The 18,415-nt window shown below is 44.0% G+C and overlaps 1 protein-coding gene across 1 annotated transcript; it reads left to right on the plus strand.

Annotated features, from left to right (window-relative positions):
• The first annotated feature begins 1,033 nt into the window (after window positions 1-1,033).
• Window positions 1,034-14,536, plus strand: LOC311149183 (tripartite motif-containing protein 16-like). Its single transcript, XM_084186266.1, has 6 exons — window positions 1,034-1,699; window positions 2,108-2,203; window positions 12,514-12,747; window positions 12,907-13,066; window positions 13,192-13,251; window positions 13,479-14,536. Exons 1-6 carry the CDS (start codon window positions 1,103-1,105, stop codon window positions 13,991-13,993), a joined length of 1,662 nt encoding a protein of 553 aa, XP_084042392.1. The 5' UTR covers window positions 1,034-1,102; the 3' UTR covers window positions 13,994-14,536.
• The last annotated feature ends 3,879 nt before the right edge of the window (window positions 14,537-18,415 follow it).

Here is an 18,415-nt window from a genome sequence, read left to right on the forward strand (position 1 = left end):
GACATAGACATATCATTACATACACTATAGAACACCATCTAGAAGACATAGACATATCATTACATACAGTATAGAACACCATATAGAAGACATAGACATATCATTACGTATCATTACATACAGTATAGAACACCATCTAGAAGACATAGACATATCATTACATAGATTATAGAACACCATATAGAAGACATAGACATATCATTACATAGAGTATAGAACACCATATAGAAGACATAGACATATCATTACATACAGTATAGAACACCATATAGAAGACATAGACATATCATTACATACAGTATAGAACACCATACAGAAGACATAGACATATCATTACATACAGTATATCATAGATGACATGTATAAATCCTTCCTTTATATTTCCTGTAACACTTTCCATTACAGTAGCCTTATTACTGGCTAGGGTTACTGCTGCTAGTACAGTGTCAGAATGAGGCATCACAGTACTTTTACACCACTGTACTAACAGGAATAATTACACACCAATAAACACACTGTAATGTAAAGTGTTACATCATTCTCAATGATCAGTCAATACATACGGTATTCATTTCAGCTACAGTACATTGTAACCATTTCAAGTCCCCCCTCCCCCATTGTAGCTAATTATCTATAACACATTGTACAGTTTTACAGCCACGTATTAGTTATTATGGATGGTTATAGTTAGTGTCATAGCACATAAGTTTAAGGCATTACACAATTCATTAAAAGCATTATACATATGTACTTCATAGAAACTGTTACCCTTTATATATTCTAACCACTCTATTTAATGTATTCCATATTAAGGGCCCTAATCTAGGAACACAAATCTTTGTCTCTATTAACATAGTGTACAGTTCTCTCTCTCTCTCTCTCTCTCTCTCTCTCTCTCTCTCTCTCTCTCTCTCTCTCTCTCTCTCTCTCTCTCTCTCTCTCTCTCTCTCTCTCTCTCTCCCTCTAACCCCTCCCTACCTCTAACCACACCCCTCTGGCAGAACCAGGAAGTCCCTCCCCCTCCCACAACTTCTCTTCTGTGGAAACGAAACTGATCTGAGTCTCTGTGGTGTCTGTCTGTGTGAGAGTGAAAACCGTCCAAATGGCTCAGCAGGGAGTTCTGCTGGACCAGGACCAGTTCTGTTGTTCTGTCTGTCTGGATCTACTGAAGGAGCCGGTCACTACTGCCTGTGGACACAGTTACTGTAGGAGCTGTATTGAGGACTGCTGGGATCAGGATGTTCTGAAAGGTGTCTATAGCTGTCCTCAGTGCAGAGAGACCTTCACTCCAAGGCCTACTCTGAGGAAAAATAACATGTTGGCTGAAGTGGTGGAGAAACTGAAGAAGACAGGACTCCAGGCTGCTCCCCCTCCTGCTCTGTGCTATGCTGGACCTGGAGATGTGGCGTGTGATGTCTGCACTGGGACCAGAAAGCAGAAAGCCCTCATGTCCTGTCTGGCATGTCTGGCCTCTTACTGTGAGACTCACCTCCAATCTCACTATGAATCTCCTGCTTTGAAGAAGCACAAGCTGGTCAAAGCCACCGCACAACTACAGGAGAAGATCTGCTCTCATCATGACAAACTACTGGAGGTTTACTGTCGTACCGATCAGCAGTGTATCTGTCTGCTGTGTGTGATGGATGAACATAAAGGCCATGATACAGTGTCAGCTGCAGCAGAGAGGACTGAGAAACAGGTAAGACCAGAACTACTTGTTGGCTTGTCTGATAAACAAATAATAATTACAGTAGGAACTAAGGCTGTTTGAATATGAGATCATTCAAATGAAATCAATCCTCAGCAGAACAAATATGAACACAAACCTTGATTATATAGATGTGTTAACCCAGAGTCTCCAAATGTATCACCATTTTCTAAAGTCAAACACCATTGTAATTTGTTATCAAACACCCAATCAGCTCCCCTGTTTTGTGCACTGTTAAAACTATAATCATTCACATAACAATATAATAATATAATTTCACACAAACACTTCCTCAACATTTTAATCCCTATCTTCTATGGGCCTTATGTCCCATTACTATACTATTGATCTACTGGACAAATAAAGCTTGATAGCTCATTGAAGAGTGATTCTCCACAGAGGCAGCTGGGGATGAGTCAGCAAAAGGTCCAGCAGAGATTCCAGGAGAGAGAGAAGGAGCTGAAGGAGCTCAAACAGGCTGTAAAGTCTCTCAAGGTGAGTATTGTTGACCAGAGGAGACACACCATTTCACTTCTCTCTTCCAGTCAGAGAGAGAGAGAGAGAGAGAGAGGCCCCTATCCAATCCCACTGACCCCACTGTTGGGAACAGGCTGTCTGGACCCCTTTCAGAGAATAGACTGCTTAATGTAACCGGCGGGATATGAACCCGGGTCTACTGAGGGAGAAAACAACATCTTGACCGTTAAACCAAGAGGACATTCCCTATTGGGCTGAGGGCCGACACTGATTTTGAAGTCGAAGGCGGGGCTACCTCATCACATAACCATGAGTAACCATGACCGCCTCATTGTCCCCTGTACATTAACATGGAGCTCTCTCTCTCTCTCTCAATTCAATTGAATTCAAAGGGCTTTATTGGCATGGGAAACATATGTTTACATTGCCACAGCAAGTGAAATAGATAATAAACAAAAGTGAAATAAACCACCAGAAATTTACAGTAGACATTACACTCACAAAATGTTCAAAGGAATAGAGACTTTCAAATGTTATACAGTGGGGAAAAAAAGTATTTAGTCAGCCACCAATTCTGAAAGTTCTCCCACTTAAAAAGATGAGAGAGGCCTGTAATTTTCATCATAGGTACACATCAACTATGACAGACAAAATGAGATTTTTTTTCTCCAGAAAATCACATTGTAGGATTTTTAATGAATTTATTTTCAAATTATGGTGGAAAATAAGTATTTGGTCAATAACAAAAGTTTCTCAATACTTTGTTATATACCCTTTGTTGGCAATGACACAGGTCAAACGTTTTCTGTAAGTCTTCACAAGGTTTTCACACACTGTTGCTGGTATTTTGGCCCATTCCTCCATGCAGATCTCCTCTAGAGCAGTGATGTTTTGGGGCTGTCGCTGGGCATCACGGACTTTCAACTCCCTCCAAAGATTTTCTATGGGGTTGAGATCTGGAGACTGGCTAGGCCACTCCAGGACCTTGAAATGCTTCTTACGAAGCCACTCCTTCGTTACCCGGGCGGTGTGTTTGGGATCATTGTCATGCTGAAAGACCCAGCCACGTTTCATCTTCAATGCCCTTGCTGATGGAAGGAGGTTTTCACTCAAAATCTCATGATACATGGCCCCATTCATTCTTTCCTTTACACGGATCAGTCGTCCTGGTCCCTTTGCAGAAAAACAGCCCCAAAGCATGATGTTTCCACCCCCATGCTTCACAGTAGGTATGGTGTTCTTTGGATGCAACTCAGCATTCTTTGTCCTCCAAACACGACGAGTTGAGTTTTTACCAAAAAGTTATATTTTGGTTTCATCTGACCATATGACATTCTCCCAATCCTCTTCTGGATCATCCAAATGCACTCTAGCAAACTTCAGACGGGCCAGGACATGTACTGGCTTAAGCAGGGGGACACGTCTGTCACTGCAGGATTTGAGTCCCTGGCGGCGTAGTGTTTTACTGATGGTAGGCTTTGTTACTTTGGTCCCAGCTCTCTGCAGGTCATTCACTAGGTCCCCCCGTGTGGTTCTGGGATTTTTGCTCACCGTTCTTGTGATCATTTTGACCCCATGGGGTGAGATCTTGCGTGGAGTCCCAGATCGAGGGAGATTATCAGTGGTCTTGTATGTCTTCCATTTCCTAATAATTGCTCCCACAGTTGATTTCTTCAAACCAAGCTGCTTACCTATTGCAGATTCAGTCTTCCCAGCCTGGTGCAGGTCTAGAATTTTGTTTCTGGTGTCCTTTGACAGCTCTTTGGTCTTGGCCATAGTGGAGTTTGGAGTGTGACTGTTTGAGGTTGTGGAGAGGTGTCTTTTATACTGATAACAAGTTCAAACAGGTGTCTTTTATACTGATAACGAGTGGAGGACAAAGGAGCCTCTTAAAGAAGAAGTTACAGGTCTGTGAGAGACACAAATCTTGCTTGTTTGTAGGTGACCAAATACTTATTTTCCACCATAATTTGCAAATAAATTAATAAAAAATCCTACAATGTGATTTTCTGGATTTTTTCCCCTCAATTTCTCTGTCATAGTTGACGTGTACCTATGATGAAAATTACAGGCCTCTCTCATCTTTTTAAGTGGGAGAACTTGCACAATTGGTGGCTGACTAAATACCTTTTTCCCCCACTGTAACTCAAGTGCAAACAGAGTGAGCCGTGCGCCAGACCGAGTTCTGGAGGTGAAATGGAAATGAATGAGGGAGAGTTAAGTGAGGTAGAAGGTGTGGTGATGAGCTCAGAACCAGAGCCTGGCATCAATGGACATGATAAAGAAGAATCTGGTGCAGTAGGAGATACATTGTTGGAGAAAGTGGATCCATACCTTTTGGCAGATCCATTTGTGGTTTCAGTGTGGGTGGGAAAGGAGTTGGGTGCAGTTGAATCAGTGAAGGTAACCTGTAGTGGACTTGTGATATTTGTTTGTGTTTCTTCTGACCAGAGGGAGTGGGCGCTCCGTGTCACGCAACTTGGGTCAAGATCTGTTTCTTGCTTTGCTCTTAGGAACAGGGCACCATTGAAAGGAGTGATTTCTGGGGTAGCGTTAAGTGTGGAGGTGGAGTAATTAAGGTTGAAGATTCCTGGTGTTTGTGATTCCCGCCGTTTGGTGCAACGCAGACCCGGTGGTGAGCGTGGTGAAACAGAGGAGTCACTGTCAGTCCTTTTGAGTTTTGAGTCTTTACCCGATAAAGTCATGTTAGGATATATCAGTTATTCTGTTAGAGCTTTTGTGGCGAATCCACTGTGCTGATTCAGGTGCAACATTTATGGTCATGTTGCAGCAGTTTGTAGGAGGGAGATCCAAGATGTGGGAAGTGTGCAGGAGGGCATAGGATAGAGGATTGTGTAGTTTCGGTGGATAAAGTTGTGTGTGTCAACTGTTGGGATACCCATGTTGCTGGGGATCGGAAGTGTCCGGTGCGAGAGAGGCAGGTTGAGGTGGCTAGAGTCAGAGTAGTGCAGAAGGTGTCGTATGCTGAGACAGTGAAGAAAGTAGAGGAGGATGGGTCAAGGGTGAGAGATCCTGAGAGGATCCCTGTGAGTAGTAGATCTGTGCCAGCACAGAGGGATAGGCCAACGGGTGATATATGCTTTAGTAAAGATAGCTTCTTAGCGTTCATAGCAATGGTTATCAATTCTACAGTAGAAATTTAACGTAAATCACAGAAAATAGATGTTGTGGTGGCAGCTGCAGAGAAGTATTTGGGCATACAAGATTAGACTTCAGAAGATTTGTTGTTTTGTTGTTTTTATTTTTTTATTTTTCCATGCCAACCGCCGTTAAACTCCAAAGAAGAAGAAGAAATGCTAAATTATGGCTATGTACAGTGTTGTAACGATGTCTCTGGCTCTCTCATTCCATCACTTTTACGGTAGTTGGTTGTGTGGGTCTCTGATTATGAATGGGTTGCTGATATACAGTCGTTGATGGATATTTATAGAGCTCTGATCAGGACGCCAATTGATTACGGGTGTACAGTTTATGGAACAGAGGTAAAGACTTGGCTTCAGAAGCTGGACAGAATCCAGTATATAGCTTTAAGGATATGTATTGGTGCATTTAAATCAACGTCTGTATGTGCCTTACTGGTGGAGGCAGGTGAGATGCCTTTGGATATACAGCGTAAAAAATGGTCATTATCTTATTGGGTTAGGTTGAAAGGCTGTGAGGTTGAGCATCCCACTGCTACTGTTCTAGATGACTGTTGGGAATATACTAGTAGACAAGGCAGTGGTTTTGGTTGGACAGTTGGAAAGCTTGCTGATGAGAGTGGTTTGAGGGAGTTGGAGGTTGTCCCTTCTGTGGTGATAGGGGATGTTCCTCCATGATTACTCCCAGACCCTGTTGTTGATCTAACCTTGGTAGAGAAAAGGAAAGGTTGGTCAGAAGTCAGTGATATGGAGAAACTGGTTGACAATTACATTGGTAGAAGTTTTTATGATTTTTAATGCTTTTCACAGATGGATCCAAGGACCCAGATAGTGGGCTCACAGGAGCAGGCGTTTACGTTCCTGAATTTGATGTGCAGATATGTAGAAGACTAACAGATAATAATATGCCATTTAGCAGACGCTTTTATCCAAAGCGACTTACAGTCATGCGTGCATAAATTTTTGTGTATGGGTGGTCCCGGGGATCGAACCCACTATCTTGGCGTTACAAGCGCCGTGCTCTACCAGCTGAGCTACAGAGGACCAGTGAACTGTCAGTTGAACTGTTGGTGATAATAGTTTATCATCTGGTAAATCTAATAGGAGTGACCTGCTATTGGAGGTATTAATGTTATTATGGAGAATTGAGAGAATGGGTTTAGTAGTGAGATTCTGCTGGGTCCCAGCACATTCGGGTGTGGAAGGGAATGAAATTGTAGACCAGTTAGCTAAAAGAGCTTTGAAACTAGATATAATTGATATTAATGTTCCACTGGGTAGAGGTGAGGCCAAATGTAAGATCAGAGCCATTTTGATAGATGTCTGGCAGAAGAGATGGTAATCTGAGCACAAGGGCCGGCATTTATATGAATAGTTTACAGTTTAACAGAAAGGTCGATGGACCAAGATTCAAAGGTCAGATTAGGAAGGAAGAGGTGGTGTTTACTCGATTGCGCTTAGGACATTGTACATTGATCTTTTCATTACATTTGGTTGGCAAGCATGGGAATGGTTTGTGTCTGGAGGGTACGATCCATGAAACGGTGGAGCATGTGTTGTTATATTGTTGTTAGTATGTTGAAGAGAGGTAAAGATTGAAGTTTAGGGTCATTGAGGTTGGACGGGGTTGGACGGGGTTTGGAAGGGATTTTGGGGATGGGGGAGGGTCTATTAGAAGTTAGTAGGGTTCTTCTTTATTTTCTCAGAAGTACTGAGTTAGGTAGGAGGATTTAGAAATGTTGGAAACCGTGATTGACCACACACTCCAGCACAGTAGGTGGCGGCATGCACCTTTAACGTTGGTTTGTGGACCGCCATTATATCTTAGAAGAAGAAGTTGGTTGTGTGAGAGATTTGTGGTTCGTGAGGAGGGCTACTATTCTTTTTTCTTTTTGTTCTTGCGTATTTTCTGAATGTATTTTCTGATGGTGGAGGGTTTGTTTATTGGTTTCCACTGTTTATCGTTTAGAGTTGAGGGGGGAGTAGGGGTAGTTTGTTAGGGCGGCGTGATGGCCTCAACCGAGTGGAGAAGAAACGCTGTCGGTTCGGGTGCGTTCCGGAGAAAGGTGTGGAGGAAGTTTTGCTCATTGTCGGCGAACAGGTTGGAGCAGAACATCTGCACTCTGCATCCAGAATGAACAAGGCGGTGGTTGTGTTAATGAAAAAGGTTTGTCTTGTTATGAGTGGGATTTTGGTGAGGGGTGTGTTGGTGCAGAAGTCGCCTCTTTCGACAAGAGTTGTGGTGGCTAATCTGCCTCCGTTTATTGCTTACGAACAGACCGCAAGTAGTTGGTTAGTTTTGGTAAATTTGCAAGTGGTTTTCGTGTGCTCTCGGCTGGGTGCCAAGCGGAATCCGTTAAACATGTCTGTTTTCATAGACAAGTGTTTGTTTCTTAACAAACTTCAAGGTTACACAGGGGAGGGGTGGAACACAGGTTTTGCTAGCACAGATAGTTTTCGGTGTTTCTAGTGTGGGGATCATCAGTTATAGGCTACAAGCAGCAATATGATTGATAGGTAGGACAGGTATTGAACCCAAATAATCCCTACTCAGATGCGCTAACCTCAACCCTAGTAAACATGCATTATAAAAACCTTCTATATAAAATTATCTCATATTGGGAGTAAATAGCCTCTGAATAGAAAAGAAAAAACACTGCATCTTCCAGCCTACCAATAAATTACATAATGCAACCGTCGCGGTTAGCATATTTACATCAACATGCCCCTCGCTTGCGTGAGAAGGCAGAGTGCTCGATGCTGGTTGATGAATTTGACAATTAATGTACTAGGAAAATACGTTTTTGTCGACCAGAGGTGACTGAATTAATGTTCAGGCGTATTGATAATCATTATAGTAATGTAGTATAATTTCAAAACATGACCATAAAAACAGGCAATAATAAACATGAATCATCATTATATTACTTCACAGTAATGTGTTAAATGCTTTTTCAGTCCTTCCTCTTGCGTTAGCAGTGTGGAAAGGGACAGTAAAAAGCTCAGGCAGGAGGAGTTTTCCTGTGAGGTGGAGTGGTGGTGTATCCAGGGAGAGAACTAAACTAATCTTCTGAAATGTCATTCATGGTCTTATGCTGCCATCTATTGGAATTATTAAGCAACTGCAGTAGTACTGAATAAAGTGTTTTTCCTTACTAATCCGTACTAAAATAGTGATTACTCAGAATTGAAAAATAAATGGCAGGGGTACCAGGAGGGAGGAGAGTAAATTTTTTACATTTTAGTCATTTAGCAGATGCTCTTATCCAGAGCGACTTACAGTTAGTGAGTGCATACATTTTCATTCTGTCCCCCCATGGGAAACGAACCCACAACCCTGGTGTTGCAAGAGCCATGCTCTACCAACTGAGCTACACGGTAGTAGTGCATGGCCAAGTGGTGGTGCGCAGGCCGTGGAGAAAGCGGTGGTGGGGAGGGTTGCAGCTGGGCTACATGAGCTGAGGCAGGTTTCTGTAGTAACAGAGACTCCGGTGGGCGAATGCTTGGTGGGCTCATCCCAGGAAATATTGCCTGTCATTGGGGAAGAGGCTCTGATCAGGGGGGAAGTGCAGGGGGGCAGAGACTGGGGAGGAGGAGGACGGTACCGTGCAAATGGAGGAGGAGGAAGAGGGGGGAGGTGAGTCTGCGGGAGCGGAGGACAAGGTGTCTCGTTTTCAGACGGCTCATTGGATCCAGAGCTGACAGCCAGTCAGGCTGAGGGCCCAGTATATACGGTGAGATAACTTTCTAGGTTCCTGATGGAGACTAAAGGGGAAAAAGAAGGTTCTAGTGGAGTCTTATTTGATTGATCCTGGAAGGTTTGTAAGGTCAGTACAACACGTGATGAAGAATGAGGGGTTTAGTGTCCTCTCACCCAGGAAGCGGTATATACTGAGAAAATGGGTCATGGGTTCTTAAGGGCATGTCTTCAGAATCTGCTTAAATTGATGTTTTTTTCTGGCATGGCGGCTTTATGGGCTTCTCTACTGGTTTCTGATTGTGGTGATTTCCCTCCCACCTCTTATGGAGATTTCACGGTTAGACTTCCTTAACATGAACGGCGGCAAAGACTGGGGGAATATGTAAACCAAAAACATTTAAATGCCATGGCAGAAATCTTAGTGGAGGGGTAGCAAAAGAGGTGTGTAAGGGTAGGTTGTTAGTATTTAGAGCCCAAATAATGACCTTGTCTTTGCTTTCATAAATGTGTCTGCACCTGGTCCTCTGTAGCTCAGCTGGTAGAGCACGGCGCTTGTAACGCCAGGGTAGTGGGTTCGATCCCCGGGACCACCCATACACAAAAAAAAAATATATATATATATGCACGCATGACTGTAAGTCGCTTTGGATAAAAGCGTCTGCAAAATGGCACTTTATATTATATTATAGTACAGGGCTCAGTTCTCTGTTTCACCAGAGGGGTTGGAAAAACAGAGTGGGGAAACCAAGAAAATCCCTTGTTTTACGTTTGTCTGATGGGCGGGTAACTTCTGTTGTGGGGAGATGAGGGAGCCTGATGGGTGGGTAACTTCTGTTGTGGGGGAGATGAGGGAGTCTGATGGGTGGGTAACTTCTGTTGTGGGGGAGATGAGGGAGCCTGATGGGTGCGTAACTTCTGTTGTGGGGGAGATGAGGGAGCCTGATGGGTGGGTAACTTCTGTTGTGGGGGAGATGAGGGAGCCTGATGGGTGGGTAACTTCTGTTGTGGGGGAGATGAGGGAGCCTGATGGGTGGGTAACTTCTGTTGTGGGGGAGATGAGGGAGCCTGATGGGTGGGTAACTTCTGTTGTGGGGGAGATGAGGGAGCCTGATGGGTGGGTAACTTCTGTTGTGGGGGAGATGAGGGAGCCTGATGGGTGGGTAACTTCTGTTGTGAGGAGATGAGGCTGTGGAGTTGTACTCTGATTTATAGAGGGCAGAACTCTGTGGTCCTCTGTAGCTCAATTGGTAGAGCATGGCGCTTGTAATGCCAGGGTAGTGGGTTCGATCCCCGGGACCACCCATATGTAAAAATGTATGCACATGACTGTAAGTCGCTTAGGATAAAAGTGTCTGCTAAATGGCATATTATTATTATTATTATTATTACTATTAATATCCTGGGTTTTCTCAGGTTCTGCTCACAGACCTTTCCAAACTCTCTCTGTCACTGATAAATCAAATAGACATTTCCCTGGCCTTTCACAAACTCTCAGCTGCTGTCTCTCAGACGGTCTGCCTGTGGATTTTTATAAAAAGTTCTGGGGAATTATTTTACAGGACGTGTGTTGTGTGAGTGCGTCGGGGTGGGGGAGCTGTCGCTAAGCTATAGACGGGAGGCTTTGACTCTCCTGCCCAAACAAGTAGATGTGAGCGACTTAAAGAACTGGAGGCCTGTGGCATTGCTCTGTTTGACCTATAAGGTCTTTACCAAGGTCCTCGTTAAAAGACTGAAGTCCCACCTGGACTCTATTGTACACAAGGACCAAACGTACTGTGTACCAGGACGCTCAAACACAGACAATCTGTTCATAATCAGGAGAAAGCCTTTGATAGGGTGGACCTTGAATATCTGTTCAATGTGTTGTTTTGGATGTGGGGAGAATTTTGTGGCCTGTGTTCAAATGCTGTACGCTGGGGCTTCATGTATGGTCAAGGTGTGGGGAGGGCTCAGTAGGCCAGTCTGGGTAGGGAGGGGCATTCACCAGGGATGCCCTCTGTCAGGGCAGCTATACACTCTTGTTATTGAGCCCTTTCTGGGCCTGCTACGCAGGAGGCTACAGGGAGTGTGGGAGCCAGGCATAGGGTTGGGGACAGGCATAGCAGTGTCAGCATACGCTGATGACGTCTGTGTTGGTAAGGGATGAGCAGAACCTACAGGCCCTGGAGAATAGTTTGAGGGTGTACGAGGGGGCGTCTTCTGCTTAGGTAAACTGGGGCAAGAGTGAGGCTCTGTTATGTGGGGCATGGAGGGACAGGGCACCTCCGCAGCTTCCAGGGGGGTTGCAGTGGGGCTGTGAGTGGCTCAAGATGCTTGGGGTGTATCTGGGCTCCGAGGGTTGGGATAGGAAGAACTAGGAAGGAGTGTCACAAGCGGTGGTGTCGAGGCTGACGAAGTGGAGGTGGCTCATCTCCCAAGTGGCATACAGAGGGACGGTGCTGATCATCAACAACTTGGTGGCATCCTCTCTATGGCTTAAATTGGCCATTCTCAACGCCCCGGTGGTCTGCTTGTGGACCTGCAGCGCAAGTTAGTGAATTTTTTCTGGTCAGGGTGGCAGCGTTCTGACTCAGCAGCACAGAGGCTACTGTACCGTACGGAGGTGGGCTGGAGGGAACCAGCATGTGCTCTGTTGAGGAGGGCTGGTGGTTTGGGGCTGGATCAGCAGCTCTTCATCATGCGGCAGGAGAGACTCAATACAGCAGGGGTCTCTGATTTCTATGCTGCAGTACTTAGGGCTGGAGCAGCCTGAGGAGGGGCCACCACCGTTTCCACCACTGCAAGTGACAGCAGAGACTGGGGACTGGCAGGAGAGTCCGGAGGACTTATTGACTTTTAACACTCTGAGCCTGGGGGAGTTTGAGGAGGTGGGGGGTAAGGTGCTGTACACCCTCAGTGTCAAGGTTAGACACATCAGGAGCTTAGCGGGAGTGAAGGGGCATCAGTGGCAGGGGGTTGTGGGGGCTGAGAGCATGGCAGGGTATAGGTGGAGGGTGCTCTATAAGCTCCCAGTTCTGGAAAGGTCAGGGGTCGTCCAGTGGAGGGTATTACATGGAGCCCTGGACACCAATAGCTGGTTGGCTCGGGTTGACCTGGGAGTTGGGGAGGGGTGTCCGTTTTCTGCAATGACAGACGTTTCATCATGTTTTTTCTGTGTTGCCAGGGTAATGCCATTACTGTTGACGCCTTAGGGTTGAGTTTGAGTTGTACAAAATGATCAACAGTGTGGAGATGTTTCAGCAGGTATGGGGGCTCAGGGGGGCTGTCTGTACGGCTGGTGAGGAGGGGTTGGATGGACGGTTGGAATGTGGTGCTGGATGGTGTATTGTACTGTGGTGTTGGGTACTGGATAATGTGATTGTGTGGAGGTTGTGGTGGCACGCTATGTGTTTTTAGGAGGGGGGGTGTTAGTGTAATGAGGATGGCTCATTAAAGTAAGACAAGTCTCTCTCTCTCTCTCTTAACAGAGCTCTGCACAGGCAGCAGTGGTGGACAGTGATAAGATCTTTACTGAGCTGATCCGCTCCATTGAGAGAAGGCGCTCTGAGGTGAAGGAGCTGATCAGAGCCCAAGAGAAGGCTCAAGTGAGTCAAGCTGAAGGACTCCTGGAGCAACTGGAGCAGGAGATAGCTGAGCTGAGGAAGAGAAGCACTGAGCTGGAGCAGCTCTCACACACAGAGGATCACATCCATTTCCTCCAGGTAACTCAACTGCCTTGATACATGTGATATGAAATTAAAACTCTCAATCATTTGGTTCTGCTCCTCTCTCTCTCTCTCTCTCTCTCTCTCTCTCTCTCTCTCTCTCTCTCTCTCTCTCTCTCTCTCTCTCTCTCTCTCTCTCCCTCTCTCTCTCTCCAGAGTTATCAGTCTCTCTCCAATACCAGTGTATCTTCAGACTTACCCAGTATCGTTGTCCGTCCTCTTCAGTACTTTGGAGATGTGAGTAAGACTGTGTCTGAACTGAGAGAGAAACTAGAAGACGTCCTTAAAGGAGATTGGACCAAGATCTCCACTACAGGTGTGTTGAAAATAATAAGAACATCAACTTTAGACCATTGAAAGTTCCCTACTAGTCATATACATGTGGAATATGGTGTGATGATAACATTCCCTCTCTCTGTGAATGTGTTTATGTGTCTGTAGTGAATATAGTGGATGTTGTACTGCCTCCAGAGCCCAAGACCAGAGAACAGTTCTTACAATGTGAGTCTCTTTATTCTGAAGTAACTAACAGTCTCTTTTTACTGACACTCCTAACAATCCCTCTAGAAATATATAGCAATAGTAGATCTAATCAAAGACTGGGTATCTATCTGACTCCTCATATTTCTATGATTTGATCTCTGCTGTGCTCTAATCAAAGACAGGGTAGATACAGTATCTGACTTAACTTATTGTTCTAACTCCCCTCATTGGTCTCTTTCTCCCAGATTCCTGTCAGCTCACACTGGACCCAAACACAGCACACACACGCCTCTCTCTGTCTAAAGGGAACAGAAAGGTGACATTTACAGACCAAGACCAACCATATCCTGTTCATCCAGACAGATTCACAAACTACAGTATGGTTCTGTGTAGAGAGGGTCTGTCTGGACGCTGTTACTGGGAGGTGGAGTGGAGTGGGGACTGGGTTGATACAGCAGTCTCATATAAAGACATCAGCAGAACAGGGACAGATGGTCCATTTGGATACAATAACAAGTCCTGGTGTTTAGAGTGCTCTAGTGGTGGTTATAGGTTTAGACACAATAATGTTTGGACTGAAGTATCAGGCCCTCAGTCCTCCAGAGTAGGAGTGGACCTGGATCACAAGGCAGGTACTCTGTCCTTCTACAGTGTCTCTGACACAATGACCCTCCTCCACAGAGTCCAGACCACATTCACTCAGCCCCTCTATCCTGGGTTTTATCTCTATAATGGTACTGCTGAGCTGGTTAAACTGTAGTAGGGTCCACATAGATACTAGTCATGCTGGTGTAGTCTATAGCTGAGCTGGTTAAACTGTAGTAGGGTCCACATAGATACTAGTCATGCTGGTGTAGTCTATAGCTGAGCTGGTTAAACTGTAGTAGGGTCCACATAGATACTAGTCATGCTGGTGTAGTCTATAGCTGAGCTGGTTAAACTGTAGTAGGGTCCACATAGATACTAGTCATGCTGGTGTAGTCTATAGCTGAGCTGGTTAAACTGTAGTAGGGTCCACATAGATACTAGTCATGCTGGTGTAGTCTATAGCTGAGCTGGTTAAACTGTAGTAGGGTCCACATAGATACTAGTCATGCTGGTGGTGATGGTCCGCAGATATAATACTCTGTTTTTCTGTACAATTATTTTTGTCTGACTGATTTAATCTTCAGAGTTTAATTAAAACTTAACGTATTTTTATCAAAAGTAATGTTTTAATTGGCTACATTTACATTAATCATGATGTATGCTGTTAATGTATGTTGGTTGTCATTCAGAACCATTGAAATGTTTTCTCAATTGGTTCTCTGTCTCAATGTCATTTTCCTCAGTATCATGGAACATGTAGTGTTACTTACTTGCTAATTGAACTATATGGGCCGGTTTCCCGGACACAGATGAAGTCTAGTCCTAGACTAAAAAGCATGTTCAATGGAGATGTCTGGGAAACCGACCCTAAGTTTGGCATCTTTCATTCTCCCATACTGCTCAGTCAAGCAATATTAAACCTGTCCAGCAGGTGGTGCTATTAACCAAACAATAAATACAGCAGATATATTGACTTACCACTCAGTATATCAGTAATGTTCAGAATTGTACTTTAATATCATTGGAGATTGATGGTCTTATTAATCCACTATCTAGAGTCAGGAACAGATGAAGTTAGGTCTGCTACTGTTCAGTTATTAAATATGATTCATGGTGATGGGAAATAAAAAATACATTTAGTAGTAGTTTTCCTTTGCTATTTATTCCAAGGTGTGTCTTTAACTTGTAAATTGATTTTGTTGAAGCTGGCATGTGGTGTGGATGATAGAATAGAGTGAATAGAGGAGAGAAGAGAGGAGGAGAGGAGAACATAATAAAGAAGACAGATAAGATAGAGAGAGAATTCATACCCAGGGGAGTTACTGACTCTGGCCCAAATGACACCCTGTTCCCTACGTAGTGCACTAGGCTACTTCTGACCAGATCTAAAGTAGTGCACTACATAGGGAATAGGGTGTAGATTGGAGATTTGCTCACTGTCATTAGAATGAAGATTGCCATCCAGGAGTTACTGTCTCTGTCCCAAATCTCTCCCTGTTCCCTGCATAGTGCACTAGGCTTCTTCTGACCAGATCTAAAGTAGTCTTCTAGGTTTTACATGTTTTCTCCCTGTCATTAGAAAATGACAATATGGTAATGACTTTAGTGGTTTTCTCCTCCTTTGTTTTTATTGGTTGTGTGTTATGTGTGTTGTTGTGTTAGGTTTTCCCCCTGTGTTCCTAATGGAAAATCCATTAACAATGAATCACAAACAAATTATATTCCAGTTGTGTTTAGACAACTTCATGGCTGACATCCCCCAGAACTTTACCTGATGTTCTCTCTCTCAAACCATAGGGATATTTGTTGGACCCGTCACAACAGGTGAGGAGGGCCTCATCCTCCAGCTGCCCAAAGAAAGCCAGGGACTGCCTTGTGCTCCAGTCTCCAGCAGGGGGCAGCAAAACTCTATAGACCTGAAAGGGAAAGTGAGGAGTAAAAACCTAAGGTTAATTTACATTGATGTTTCCATAGAGACCTGAGTCGTATTCACTAGGCACCAAAATGAAGATAATTAGCTGAAAGTCATCATTAACACTATACTGAGTGTAGCCTATGGATATAATATATTATCATATAATATAATACAATGATCTTTGACATCATTCAGTAATTGAGTCATGTAGGGGATGGATGATCTTTGACATCGTTCAGTAATTGAGTCATGTAGGGGATGGATGATCTTGGACATCGTTCAGTTCTTGCTCTGACGGGTCTGAGTTTGTGTGAGGGGCGTGTTTTTCTTTCAGAGGTTGTGATGATTGGTTGTGGAAGGAAGTTCCTGTTGTCAGACTGGAGGAGAGGATGGTCAAACTGGAGGCAGACTGTTGGGTTCTTCTCTCAATCAGGGGTCAGAGGTTGAGGGTTCAGTGTGCTGATGCATAGCTGCTGTATCATGTGTGACTTTATACATCTCAATTTGATTGAAATTCCAGCTTGTAAACTCAGTGTCATTTTCCCCTTAATGGCCCCATACAGACTCATGTTGTACCACTGATATACAAAGCATTTGACACAACGGTTGGGTCAATATTTTGTTCCAAACAACGGTTGTGTTAAATGCGTTGTACAACCTGAGAGGGTATGTGGACAATATGTGTTTGTTTTCAGGTTGAAGTTGCCCTCCATCCAGCCGCCCTCAAGAGTAGGAGTGAGGAGAATTCTATCAACTCATGTGTTTACAGACATGTTACTTCAGTATGATCCTATGAACCAATCTGAAGTCAGATGTGTCTTCTACATAAAACATTACATTTCATTGATAGGACCATGGGAAAGGTGGGTTCCCATAAACCATGCTATAAACTGATTGACATCATAAACCATATTAACAAGTATCTGTGTGTCTGTGTGTCTGTGTGTGTGTGTGTGTGTGTGTGTGTGTGTGTGTGTGTGTGTGTGAGAACAGTTAATGTACTATATGAAAAAGTACCTGATTAAATAAAAACACATTTTATGAAACCCTTGACTAAGACTGTTGAATCCCTCCCAGATAGTCAAAATATCATGAGAGAAACATATTGTTCCTTCATAGACCGACTGCTTTGTGAGGTTCAACCTTTTGTTGGTGTTTTCATATTCTCAGAAAGGGGGACATTGGTGAATCTGAATAGATAAGGCCTGACAAAATACTAACTCTATATGCTGTGGTCTACATCCTGGGGTTTACCCAGGACATCCTCCAGTATTACTACCATCACCACAGCAGCCAGATAACTGTGGTCTACATCCTGGGGTTTACCAAGGACATCCTCCAGTATTACTACCATCACCACAGCAGCTAGATAACTGTGGTCTACATCCTGGGGTTTACCCAGGACATCCTCCAGTATTACTACCATCACCACAGCAGCTAGATAACTGTGGTCTACATCCTGGGGTTTACCCAGGACATCCTCCAGTATTACTACCATCACCACAGCAGCTAGATAACTGTGGTCTACATCCTGGGGTTTACCCAGGACATCCTCCAGTATTACTACCATCACCACAGCAGCCAGATAACTGCCTATGCAAAACTCTAAGCCAAACATACTGCAAGCCAAACATGTTGAATAGCAGGTTTATTCATAGGGTCACAGTCATCATGTGACTCCCTAATGGATTACAATGAAAACCTTGTAGACTGATGTAGGACACTTTTATCCAAAGGTGAATGTCTTTAAACCGCATTTTTCTCACGATGTATAGCATGTGTCAGAGAAGTCAAGTAGGAACCACTATGTCAAATTCTCCAAACATGTTTAATCCATCATGTGACACCTGCAGTGGCGATTTTAGCATGTAAATCTTGGTGGGGCAAATAAATAAAAAAGTGGGATTCATGCCAGCAAAGCCACTACACAACACAACACTAAACAATACATTAATTGCACTATAACGCTGACAAACGGTGCCCACAAACTGCTAGAGCCTCCATAAAGCAGAGTCCCAACAGCAGTCCCAACAGCAGTCCCAACAGCAGTCCCAACAGCAGTCTCAATACCTTACCACTGCTACACCTGGCTATCAGTGGAGCCTTATTTGGCAGCGAAACAGTTCCTTCAGCCTCATTTACTGCCTTTTAAAAAAATATAGCTGATATGGCTGACTTGCTTAAACAAATGTGGTTTCTACTGACAATTGAGATGTACAAACTATGGCATAAGGGGACGACAAGCGGATAAGAGGCAATCCGTAATTTCGATTAAGACATTAATGAGCGATCTAGGACGGAGGTAGTCAATATAACTATTTGTTCAGCACTTTTGAAATGTACAGCGACAGAATTCAGAACATGGGCAGTTCTTACAGTGTTTTCCCTGTACACCAAGTCAGAAGCGTAGGATAAATAAAGGGGGCATATAAGCAGACAATGAAAGCTCTTACAATATTCGATGATTACATTTCTCTAAAACAGGTTATAGGCTATATGTGCACCACCAAGTCAGAACAGTAGGCGAAATTAAGAGGTGAAAATATACCAAATTATTAGGGTGAGGCACATGGGCTACTAACAGCTTACTACACAACATACATCTCCCTGGCATATTAAATCATTTATGCAGCAGCATACAAGACATGTTTGGACTCACCTTGTTGTGCTGTGTTCACT

Source organism: Coregonus lavaretus (assembly GCF_964263955.1).
Source record: "Coregonus lavaretus genome assembly, chromosome: 21".
In the NCBI taxonomy this organism is placed as follows: Eukaryota; Metazoa; Chordata; class Actinopteri; order Salmoniformes; family Salmonidae; genus Coregonus; species Coregonus lavaretus.